Source organism: Camelus bactrianus, chromosome 4 (assembly GCF_048773025.1).
Source record: "Camelus bactrianus isolate YW-2024 breed Bactrian camel chromosome 4, ASM4877302v1, whole genome shotgun sequence".
NCBI lineage: Eukaryota > Metazoa > Chordata > Mammalia > Artiodactyla > Camelidae > Camelus > Camelus bactrianus.
The window spans coordinates 72,442,482-72,454,998 of NC_133542.1; the positions used below are offsets into that span (position 1 = coordinate 72,442,482).

The window sequence follows — 12,517 nt, forward strand, 5'->3', positions numbered from 1 at the left end:
ATGCTAAACACACGCTGAGCTATACCCACCCCCTTCATTCAAACTGTTTTTTTTATCTCCCTTATCACCTGCTGAGCTCGAGGAGCGCAGTGCATTCGGAAAGTGAGTCTGGCCCCAGGGTAGAGTGCGTCCACCCTGCCTCTGGGCCAGGCCTCACTCCAGGCTCCGTCTGAGCCTGTGGGATAAGGGCGTGAGCAGAAGTAGCACTGCCTTTCTGTCTTTTTCTTCTATTTCTTTTGACATCTCTCTTTGGGCTAAAGCTTACAGAGGCTTACTGATTTTGATAATAGAATTTATCATAAATTCTGCAAGTTAAGAAGTGTTGGATGCAGTTCCAGTGATCAGACTTGAAGCCACCTCATGGGCTATGCATATCCTCAGTGGTCTGAGCTAGTTCTGTCATCCTGGGAAGTGAGAGAGAGAAGAGACGGTTGGTGTGGGTTCCAGGGCCCAGAGGTGGCCTTGGAGCTCCCGTTCCAGAGCGCCACCTTCACAGTTGCTGTTAACTCTTTTTGCTTGCTGCTTTCATTCAGGCGGGCAGCCAAGGAATGTAGAGACAGGAGTTGGAGACTAATAGAGTCGTCTCTTCACCAAGCCTCTCCACATTTCAAGCCCAGAGATTTTAGAGTTTAGATTTAGTTTGGTTCCAGGAACAGATGTGTCCATGGGCCCCTGAGGCCCAAGCCACAGTAGGTGGCACCTCATGGCAGAAGGAGCATCATCTCTTTTTGTCCACATTCATTAGGCCCTTTTGGTTGCACACACAGAGACACAGTGCTCAACACAGAAAAGAGGAGGGTGAGAGGCAGCTGGGGCTGTCCACCCTCTCCGCCTCTGCTGGAGCTCCTGCTCCTCCTCCCTGCTCCTCTCGCTTCTCCGTCCTCCCCACTCTTCTGTGCTGATCCCACAGTGGGCACCTCTGTTGGCTTGGCACCGTGGCCCCCTTGCCTCAGACCTCAGGAGCAGCCAGCCCTTGAGGCCGGTGCCCTCTGGGAGTCAGGAGTGGCCATCTCAGCTCAAAAAAGCTCTTCCCTGAGCAGGCCCTAGTGGCAGGACCACTGCTGCGGGACCCAGGCATGGGGCTCGGCAGCAAGAGGCTGGCCTGGCCGGCGCACTGGGCCTGGCGTGAGCGCCCCCTCAGCACTGCGCTCGGGGAGCCTGCATCTCCCGCTGGAGCAACATGACAGTGTAGACGGTGCTGCGGTGGAGCTGTGCATCTGGAGCTGCGGAAGGGTGGGTCGTTCGTTAGTCAGGGCAGAAGGAGCTGGGAAGGGGAGCAGGAGTGGGTGGGCCCGCATGCAGGCCACTCAGTGGCTTCGTGGGTGCAGAGATCCATAGACTCTGTCACGCTCACATTTTGTGAGACAAGGGGCTGTCTTCTCATGGACCCTCCTCAAGAGATGTCAGGGTGCACTCTCTGGAAAGGGCAACTGTGCTCAGCGCCTCGTGCTCTTGGAGGCTGGTGTTCTTCCATTTTTGATCCACGTGTTGGTGAAGGGCCCAGTGGCACCTCCTTAGTGCCTGGCACCAACCAAGAGCCAGGCCCCTGCCTGGGAGCACACAGCGGGGGCAGAGCTGCATGCCATTGAGCCATCAGCATGGCCTTGGCCTGAAGAGACCAGGGAGGGCCTGGGTTTGCAGAAAACCAGGTCTGTTCTCTGTCTCTAATTTACAAAGAATCTCTGGGCCCAGACGGTTCCTCCAAACCCGTGGTTCTATCCCAGGACGCAGAATGAGCCACCATGGCTGGTTAATATAAATGTCTACCATTGATTGGCTTTTTTCCCCAGAATATTAATTATGATACAGATACTGGTCTCCTAATCATGAGTAGTGAACATATATAACTTAAAAATTTGTGGAGGCGGTGACAAAAAGAGGATGACGCTGGTTACAGCTGTGATGACAGCTGACGTGCGGTGGCTCGGCAGGCTGGGGACTCTCACTTCTCCCTCATGACACTTCTGGGAAGTGGGAATTACGTGTTACACTGTGACGCAGAGAACTGGGTCAGGACTGGAACCCAGGTCTGTCTAGTGCCAGAGCCAGTGCCCTTCGCCCCTTGTAGCCACTGTGCCATGGTGGAGGTGGCCCTTTACCTGGAGACTGAGGTTTCCCTCATTGTTTTTTCCTCACACAGAGTGACGACATCAGGGGTGATGGAGAACATGAAGAAAGTCAAGAAGGTGACCAATGGTTCGGTGGAGCCACAGGGCGACTGGGAAGGCACCGCGTGATGGAGCAGTTCGGAGGCGAGGCTGGCAGAGGACATGTTTAATTTATTCCTAGTCCTATCGGGGAGCGAGAGCAGTGGGCACCTCTCGACGGAGACAGCACAGCACGTGGCTGGGAGCAAAGGGCCACGGAAACCTAATTTTTCACTCTCTTTTATGGAAGCTGGATCTGTGGCTGGTTATAGGCAGCTCGAATTCTCCTGCAGGTGGGAGTGGTGGGGAGGGATGAAGAGAGGAGGAGGATAAAAGGAAGACTTGGGTTTTAATTTACATTTCTGTTTTTTTAAATTGGGAACTCTCAGTGTCGGTGACGGGGGAAGGCGGACAGCAGTGTGTCCACAGACACTCGGGCACAGGGGTGAGGCTTTAGGAAATGAGTGGTTGTCCGGAGAGGGGACAGGGACTTGCAGAGAAGGGGAAGGAGGGAGAGTACTGCGGCATCTTTTGGGGATGAAAACGAACAAGGTTAGGTTCTTTTAGAAAGCAGAGTCAAGACCCAGTGTAGTACGTAGTGTCCGCCCCAGGATTCCTGGCCCTGAACCCTGCCCCAGAGCTTTATCCCAGATTCTGAGAGTGACCGGAGGCAGCAGTCCTCGGAGGGCTGCAGTGTCACTGTCAGAGTCAGGGCCCCGGGACTCAACCTGGCCCAGCTGGTGGGAAATCGTTTTCTTGATTGAAGTGTGTTCTGCGTTGCCCAATGGAGGGACAGAAATGTTTTTAAGCTGAAAAAGCTTCTCCTGTAGGATTTCCCTGAACATCTGGCTCACCCGGCTGCCCAGAACAGCGCCGTCTCTAATGTCCCTCTCCTCTCGCAGCTGTGTCTGTTCTGTGTGATCAGGACACAGGGACGTGGGAAGGACGCTTCCTGAAGGAGCAGCTGAGACAGAAGGATAATGTTGAAGCAAACCCTCAAGTACAAGCAGGCTGTCATCGTTAAAAAGCGTTCCCTAGAAGCCAGTAGGCCTGCTGTCAGGAGTGAGGCCGACCTCGGCCCTGTGGTCCGGGGCTATGCGTGCAGAGGAAGTGAGTGTGCGGAGCGGGGTTGTACTCGCAGGGTGTGGGGATGGTGGGACCTTCACAGAAACTTGGTGGGCTTCCCTCCCAAACTTCCAGAGCTCGGAGAGGAGCACAGGTGGCTGTCTCGGGTGAGCAGCGTTACACCTCCTCGCTACGGCCTTGGGCTAGCAGGACAAGCCCAGAGAGCCCATGGTGCCTGAGGGCGTGGCAGTGCTTGCCAGTCATTTCCTCCTAAGGCTCTGGTTGCCCCGGCTGAAGATGGGGAAGCTTCCTAGTGCGGGGGGCCGGCCGGCTGGGTGGGGGTGGCTCCCAGCGCCCACGGGTGTCAGAAGCCTGAGCACTCCCAGCGGGGGCTCGCCTCCTGGGTGCTGGACAGTGACCATGTCTGGTGGTTTTCTTACTCTGGCTTGGAAGGGTCCGTCAGAAGCCACAGGGTTTAAGCGTGGCGCTCAGCGTCCCCGGTTTGGGAACCTGAGGAGTCCCTACTCAGAAAACAGTGTTTCCCTGTCCTGTGCTGTCGTCGCTTCCCGAATGACAGTGAGGAAGCAGGTGTCCTTTTCATGCACTTTGATGAGCCCTCTGCCCGCCCTGCCCCACGCGGAGGCCCGGTTCTGCCCCGCCCCGCCCCGCGCGGAGGCCCGGTTCTGCCCCGCGTCCTCTGAGGCCGTTGCTTCTCGCCTCCGCAGGTACTTTAGGGGAGGGTTTGTGTGTCTTCCTTTTTCCAGGAGCAAGGAAATAGGCCCTCAGTGTTCATCTAAGAGACTTTTTTTTTTAAAGTTAACTTGGAGCTGTGTGACAGGAGAAGGAAGTTGCAGGGTGGATGGCAGTATTTTTCAGACTCTGTTTTCCTGTGTGTGGACACAATCCCAGGCCTTCAAAATGTGTCTCAGGCTGTGGCCAAAACCCGCTTCAGCGCTCTCCTCGGAGGGACGCACTTGCTGTTTGCCTGTGAGCAGATGTTCTTGACTAGGCCACAGGCTCCTTGGCAAGAATCGGAGGTAGGAGGAAACCTCCCCCGAGAGGGGTCTCCGCGGAGGGGGCCTTGTTTCATGTGCCGGCAGCGGGGAAGGAGGCGAGTGAAGGAGTTGGGGGGACGAGGCAGAGCTCGTGGGGGCCGGCGCCAGGTGGTGCCCCCTGCCTCCTTCCCCGGCAGGTCCCTGAGCCCCAGCAGCCACAGGAGGGCGTGCCAGAGGCCTGGACTTCTTTGTGGGACGGGGCCTCCTTCAAGTCCCAGGCGGCCCTCTGGGCTCGCTCACAGGCGGCTGCAGTTTCACAGTCGCAGCCCGTCTGGAACAGGAAGGTGCGGAGGAGCTAATGTGGTGGTTAGAGATGAAGGCAGGCTGTCTGCCCATGTCCTGGGTTGTAACTGGCAGGAGATTTGAAGTCAGGCCAGTGATCAAGAGAAATCAAAACCCCAGCCCAAGACGGGAAAAGAGGTGGTAGCTCACGTTTTTACGAAATGGTTTTGGCTCTCTGTCCTGTTCTATAAAAACCTGTTCTCTTTCTCTGTCGCTTAATAGCTGTGACCAGCATTCAGCTCTGCTCTTGAGTACAGATGACTGATTGGGGTCCAGAGGCAAGTCGTTTCACCAGCCAGCAGCTCACTTCCTGCAGCCTGATTTTCAGTCCACTTGGGCTCTTTGTGATTCCGTGTTCCAGCGGTTAAGGCCTTTCAGTGTTTCAGGGACTGGGCAGAAAGGGTCGGCGCACATCATAGAGTGACTGGTGGTATTTATAGCTTCGCTTTGTGCTCCTGCTCCATTTCTGCCTACGCACAGTATCTGCGCTTCCTCTGAGAAATCTGCTGTGGCCTGGAGTGCGGCTGGCTGTGAGATTTTAGGAAGTAAAGGATTTATTTTCCTTTAATAAAGTGTCGTATTTTGCTAGAAAATTACTTCTTGGACAACAAGGACAATCATTGATCTCTTATTTCTGGCTCTTAAGGGTAGCCAGAGACTCCGTCTGCCTGTGTCTCTGTCCCTCAGTGCTTTGCAGTTTCAGCAGCAGTGTGGTTTATGCTGCTGAGTGCGACTGGTGGATGGACGGCTCATTCTCTGGTAAAGAGGAGCTGTCTCTGGTGTAAAACAGATGGTTTCTTAGGTCATAGCCTGAGTCAGTTTTCTTTCAAGAAACCACTTTAGAGTAGAATTTCCAGCTTTTTACCCTGGACATGTCCAGCCAGTGGAGGCAGCAACCAGTCTGTTCATCAGTCCACTTCACATGGCTGTCACGGCGAGGTGTCCACTCGCTCTGTGGTCTCATCAGGATCTCTGCTCCTTCCTGTTCCACAGCCTCCCCTCCCTCACCCCCCCGCTGCGGCCCACGCCCATCCATCCACGGAGTCAGTCTGGGAATACAGACTGAAGCCTTCGGTGCATTGCAGCATCTTCTCCCAGCAGCTGTGTGAAGGATGTATTTTCCAGGCTAAGGAAGATTTTTATCATGAGAGCACATACTGACGTCATATGTTATTGCTTTGGACCGTGTATGATGTTCTGCCCCTGCACTGAAACCTTGTCTTGTTTTAGTACTTAAGAATCTGCCACAAGGAGCCGCTCCTTACCGACCGAGGAGCAGTGTCAAGATGCCAGTTTTAATTGTGAGTGGTTCTGGCCATATCCCCATCCTGGAACGTTTCCTTCAAGGAAGGCTCTTAGGACGCAAGACTGTCTGATGACATTGTTGGCCCTGCTCCGTACGCCTGGTAGAAAGTGGTTGAAAGTTGGTGCCTTGTGCAACCGAGCAGCTGAATTTCAGAGGATGTAGGTCCTAGCCCACTCCTCACCGTGTCCCCACCCTCCACGCCTCACCCCTGGCTTCTCTGACCCACTCCGGCCTTTTAACAGATTCAGAATAAGCCAAGTTAGGATGCCTATGGCCTGCTGCTTTTTTTTGCCTTCAGAATCCAGCAAAGTAATGGCTTCCCCACTAAAGAAGTTAGACCTTGAATTGATACCTCTTAGTATTATCAAAAACTATACCAGACTTTCTAGAAGATTTGTCCTTTATGCCAGTTTTCTCTGGGCTGTTTTTGGCAGGAGATCTTAAAAGAGGTCCACCTGAGTTGACGTGGGTCTTGTCACCAGCACCTGGAGCTCAGTCATTGCTCGTCAAGCTGAACCCTCTCCGTCCCCCCATCCACTCTGCTTCTGTTGCCTGGCGGTGTGTCCGCTGTCTCTGCGGGGCTTGTGCGTGAAAGAGAGGATGTTTTTCCCTGACTCACTGCTAGGATGTGGGACGTGCACATGCCTGAGAGGTGTGTAACGAAAGCACACGGGGAGGGGGGACAGAGAGGTGCGGGAGCAAGGATTTGGTCGTGTTGCGCCAGGGACCTTTGAGATTCTAGCGGCAGGAGGCCTGCGCACAGGCCGGTGGGAAGGAGGAGTTCTTGATAAAGTCAGTAAAGGCAAAGTGAGACAGAAAAGCCCACTCACTCCCAAGACAGCAGGCTGACTTCAAGGCGGGGGTTTGAGGTTTGGTGGTGAGCAACCAGTCGGGGCCAGACAGTCAAACTTCCCAGCATTTAAGGCACTCATCACAAAACGATCCAGAAACCCTGTCCACACAAGGTTGACGCCGTAAGCAGCTTTTGCAGATCAAAAACTGGATTTGCCTAGTCAGTGACCTCGAACTCAAGACACACCTAATCCAGAAATAAGTTTCATTTGGGGGGAGAAAATGTCTGTAAATATTTCCAGCTTATATTGGGATGCAGAAGAAGTTTTCAGTATTTTTCTTAACACTAATGACCATTGAAGAGTATTTATGGAAACATAACGAGCGGGTGGGGGTTCCGATCGGGGTGCTATGGGGGACAGATTCTCTCGCTGTGATGCAAACATGTAAAATAAAGATTCTATGACGGAACGTATGTTTGTAACCTGAGGGAGTCACTGACTCCTGGCTGCTCTCTTTTCTCCACCTCCCTCTGATAATTTTTTTCTTTGTGGTTTTTGTTCATTAAATTAGTTAACTGCCTCCCACTGGCTCCCGCTGACAACAGTGACACGTACTAGAGAAGTTCCCTGTATCTTGGCTCATCTGTGGCAGTCGCTATTGAAACTCAAACATGACTTTAACTCCAGAGGCTTTGTTTCAGAACAAACTGAAAATCAGTTGCAGTTTACGGTGTCCTACGTCCACTGGGGGCGGTGGCTGCCTTCTGGGTCAGGGGCTGGCCCATTTGAGGAGTGATGGTGGCGGAGACTGTGGGGTCAAGCCCGCGCCCCCTTGTGATGTGGGTTATCAGATAGCCCTGCTGGTCGTCCCACCATAGGATCAGAGAAATCTGAGATTTCAGACTTAGAGCATTTTTGGAAGTCATCCAAATCCTAAACCCCTTCATTTACTAAGAATGTTTCAAACTGAGGTATAACTTACATACAGTAAAATGTACCCCTTTTCAACATATAGTTGGACGGGTTTTGATGAGTGTGTGAACAGTTTTGTGGCTTCCACCATAATCGAGATGGAACATTTCCACCAGCCCCTGAAGTTCCCTGCACTCCTTCTCATTCAAAACCACCCCCTTTGCAAAGCTACCACCGCCACTGCTCTGAAGTCTAGGCCATAGGTTAGTTCATCTATCCTAGAACCTTATGGAGGGGAGTTCGGGGAGTCATACACTTGGGTGTATGGCTTCTTCCACCCAGGAGACGGTTGTAATGATTTTCCCATCCAAAGCCCTGGCTTTAAAGCTGCAAAAATTGAGGCCTAGAGAAGGCTGTGTCTCGCCCTCCACTTCCAGGTCACCTAGCCAATAAGTGTCAGAGCTGAGACGGGAACACAGGTCTCCTGGCTCCGACCTTGGTGCCGTGGAGTGGGGGCAGGTGATGAAGGCTAAGTCGGGGGCCTGGCCTGCTGCTCTGTTGGTTACTGCTGCTGTGTTTGTAGGAGCATTAGAATGACCCTCCGTTCACCGTATCTTAGAAGCTCAAAGAGTGGAAGGGACCTCAGAGTCCACGTCATTTGGCCTAGGTTATCCTGTTGGTGACCACGCCTCACCCACAGCTCGTTCCTGACTCTGCGGAAGCCTTGGGTGACCAAGGGCATCTGTGGAACAAAGCCTGGGGCGCAAGGACAGGGCACTCAAAGAGTGGAGCCCAGAAATCAGGCAAGACCCAAGGGTGAGAGGGGCTGAGCCTGCGCCAGAGGGGAGGGCTGAGGAAAGGCGTGGGGACCACCTAATCCAGTGCTGCTCACACCGGAGCAGGGAGGGCCCAGGGCTTCTGATTCAGCAGGTCTCCGCGGGGCCTGAGAAGCTGCATTCTGATGAGCTCCCTGGTGATGCCGCCTCAGCTGGTCCCAGGTCACACCTGGAGAACCACTGGTGTGACCCAGCTCCCTTCTTGAGACTTGCCCTGGTCATTCAGGGGCACACGTATGAGTAGCAGTGGTAATCGGGTGAGGGGTACAGGCAGGGCAGGAGGGGCAGCCGCCTGGGCTGCCTGTCCCTGGGGGTGCAGGCTCAGTGTCAGGAAGGCCTGTGCCTGTGGCTTCAACCACAGCTCACTCGCCTTCTGGTTTCTCTGTCTAATGAGCCGGCAGAGCAAGCGAAGTCGGGAGCGGACGTCTGACCCAGATCTGCCTTGCTGAGAGCAGCCGGCTGCCCCGGTCCCTGTGAAGTCCTCCCCCGGAGCTGTGACCACCGCCTTTGGACGTCCTGCCCTTTACCGGGAATCTGTTGGGTCGGCACATTGATAGCTGCACCGTCCTTCAGGCTGCACAGTGGTGAGGCTGTAAGTGGGGTGAGGAAGTGCTGACTTACTCCTGCAGACCCACGCCGTCGAGCTGCGTGCACCGGGGGCGCTTCTGAGCATCCCCCCAGCTGTAGCGCTGGCCTGGCCCCCCACGTGAGGAGGCGCTGGCTCAGCCGTTTGGGGACTGGACTTCAAGGGGTCCTGCCCCGTGCAGGAGCCGCGCCGCCCACTGCTCCTTCCCAGTTTGCCAGGGATGCTGATCTGCATAAAACCGAGGCATCTGCTCGTGGAAACATCTGCAGAACCGAGCTTGGGGCTATGCATCAGCCGTTCAGTTTCTCATCTCATTCAGGGCCGGGCTCCAGTCCGCAAGCCTCGCTGAGGCTGCAGAGCACTCAACACACTAGTGTCTGCCGGGCCACAGTATAAATAGTGTGAGTCTGGCTCATGCCACATGGTGGGAGAGGAGGACTGGGGGTGCACGGGGGGAGGCTTGCCTCTGCTTCCTCCCCTCCTTCCTCCCACCCTTCCCATTTTAACTGGCCCCTTCCCAGCAGCACTACAGTGTGTTCAAGTTTTTCCCATTAAAAACAAAACCTCCCTTGGCTCAGCAGCAGCCCCCTGCCCCCCAGTTCATACCAAACTTCTCAAGTCTGCTCTTACCTTCCAGCACCCCCAGTTCACTGCAGTCTGGGTACCACTGGCGAAAGTCTCCTGCAACCTTTGGGGCTTGGTTATTACCTGCCGTGACTTGAGAAGCTTGTGACACAGCAGGACCCTTCCCCTCTCCAGACACCCACCCTCGGCTCCCATCACCTTGCGCCTTCCACCGCCCTCCTCGAATTCCACACCAGCATGATTCAACTTGTGCTAATTTTCCTCCTCCCTCCAGCTGCTTGGCCCCTGTTGGCTTCCTTTGTCCATCCCTTGGTGTTGAGCTCCTCAGGCAGCGTCCCAGCTCTTTCCCTGCTCTCCGATACTCAGGACTTTATTTCCAGCCTACAGCTGTCCTGAGCTGCCTCCTGGACTGTTCTAATGGCACTGCAAAGCCACACTTTCAAAATGCAGTTTCCACACCCCCTCCCCAATCCTGGTAAATATGATCCAGGCCAAAAACGTGGGCTTTATCCTCGATACTTCCCTTTCCCCCACCCCATCCCAGGCCTGTGGCTCTCCCCACTGCCACTGGCCGGGCCAGTCCCCGCACCCCTCACCTGGATTACAGCGTCAGCAGCTGCCTTGCATCTTGCCCCTCTTGCAGCCTTTGCCATGCCTCAGCGAAGTGACCTTTTAAAAGTGCCTGCCTACTGTGTTTAGTATAAAGACACAAAAGCAGGCGAGGAGGTTACAAGATCAATATACACAAATCAGCTATTTCTATACACTTGTAGTGAACAATCCAAAAAGTGAAATTAAAACATTTCCATTTACAATGGCATCAAAAAGATTAAAATACTTAGGGATAAATGTAACAAGTATAAAATTTATACTCTGAAAATGAAAACATGGAAAAAAATCCAAGACAATCTAAACAAATGGAAAGCCATCTCATATTCATGGATCCGAAGACAATATTGTTAAGATGACCATATTCCCCAAATTGATCTGTGAAGTCAGTGTATTCCCTACCTAAATCCCAGCTCACTTTGCAGAAATTCACAAGCTGACCTTAAAATTCATACGCAAAATGCAAGGGGTCCAGAATAGCAGGAACAATCTTGAAAAAAGAACAGCTAATGGACTCACACATCTCAATTTGAAACTTACTACAAAGCTGTAGTGATCATGAGAATGTGGTACTGGCATTAAGTATAAGTACAGAGCTCAGTGAAATAGTGAAGCCCTGAAACAAACCCATACTTTTATGGTCAATTGATTTTTGGCAAGGGTGCCAAAACCATTCAACTCAATTGAGAATTTTTTTTTTCTCAACCAGTGCTGCTGGGACAACTGGACATCCACATGCAAAAAGTAAATTTGTAAATTAATATCCCTGCCTCACACTATATGCCAGAATTACCTCAAAATGGATCATACCCTTAAGATCTATAAAACTCTTAGAAGAAAACATAGGGGTAAATCTTTATGACCTTGTATTAGGCAGTGGTTTCTTAGATACGACACCAAAGCACAAGCAACAATGAAAAAGATAAACTGGAGTTGATCAAAATTGAAACATGTCTGCTTCAGAGGACATCAGCAGGATCAAGCGTAGAGTTACCACATAACCCAGCAGTCCCACTCGTAGGTGCACAGCCAAGAGGAATGAAGACAGATGTCCACACAAAAACTTGGATACAAATATCCATCACAGCGTTGTTCCTGACAGCCAAAACTTGGAAATAACCCAAATGTCCATCATTGATGAATAGGTAAATAAAAGTGGCCTAGTCGTGCAAAGGAGCATTATTCAGCAATAAAAAGGAATGGAGTACTGACACATGTTACAACACGGGTGAAACTTGGCAACATTCTGCTACAAGAAAAAGGACACAAAAGTCTGCCTGTTGTACGATTCCATTTATATAATATGTCCTGAATAGGTAAGTCTAGAGACAGATAGTCGATTAGTGGTCCCCAGGGGCTGGGGGAGGGTGGTTGGGGGGGGTGACTGCTGAAGAATATGGGTTTTTTATTTTGGAAGTGAGGAAAATGTTCTAAAATCCTGGTGATGGTTGTGCAATTCTGTGAATATACTGTGCACTCTAAATGGGTGAATTGTATGGTATGTGAATTATAGCTCACTAAAGCTGTTTTAAAAAAAGTAGTGATCCAAACTGAGAGGTATCTGTGGGAGCACAGGGCCTGTGCACCCAACCCTGGCTAGATCAAAGGCTTCGCGGAGGGAGTACCATTTTGTACAGGATGAAACTAGCTCGATGAAGAGAGTGGTGGTGGAAAGGTGTTTAGGCAGGGGGAACAGCATGTGCTAAGGCCAGTGATGAGAGAGAGCCTGGCACATTTGGACAAAACCAGTAGAGCTGGAATCCTGGGTGGGAAGTTGGGAGCAAAGGGAGACGAGACTTGAAAAGTGGATGTGGGTTGCATCAGGAGGCCCTCTGCTAAGGAGGTTGGGCTCTACCATGAGAGCAGTGGGAAGGCACAGCAGGTTTTAACAGGGAGGTGATATAGTCAGACTGCACCTGATCAGCCAGGACACTGGTAATTATAGCACAAAGGAGTGATGTGGGGGACATCTCCTGGCTGCCTCTCACACTTTTAACTCCTCTTTATCCCAGACTGGACCTCAGATTTCTCAGGCTTGTGGTCTGGGTGAGACTGACCCCATACTCCTAGCTCTAGGCTTAAATCTCAGTTGGTTTAAACAGATCAGCATATCCCTTGTCTCCCCACCCGACTACATTGATTGGGTGGCAGGGTGGTGGTGGGGAGGAATTGAGTCACTTCCAGCAGGATGTGAGCAAGTGGGACACTTTGCCTGCAGCCAGGTTGGAGCACCTTCCTGAGAATGGCCCTAACACTGAGGATGGCAGAGCCAGAAATGGAGAGAGGAAACCCAGATGCTCTGTGAGCCTGGATCAAGCCTTGCATGAAGGTAGATACTGC

At 52.4% G+C, this 12,517-nt stretch overlaps 1 protein-coding gene across 8 annotated transcripts in view; it reads left to right on the plus strand.

The window, feature by feature from the left end:
* Positions 1-11,717, plus strand: part of GPR107 (G protein-coupled receptor 107) — a 58,810-nt gene extending 47,093 nt beyond the window's left edge. Inside the window, exons 18-20 of one of the 8 annotated variants that reach the window (XR_012506579.1) lie at positions 2,141-3,257; positions 8,792-8,989; positions 9,621-11,717. Coding sequence is in view for 1 of the 8 variants with exons in the window: in XM_074362392.1 (XP_074218493.1) it covers positions 2,141-2,237 (97 nt within the window). In the remaining 7 variants the exon portion in view is untranslated. Of the gene's footprint in view, positions 1-1,040; positions 1,234-2,140; positions 7,123-8,791 lie in introns of those variants that run through there. The other 7 variants (XR_012506582.1, XR_012506578.1, XR_012506580.1 and 4 more) reach the window with 7 other exon arrangements.
* Positions 11,718-12,517: the final 800 nt, after the last annotated feature.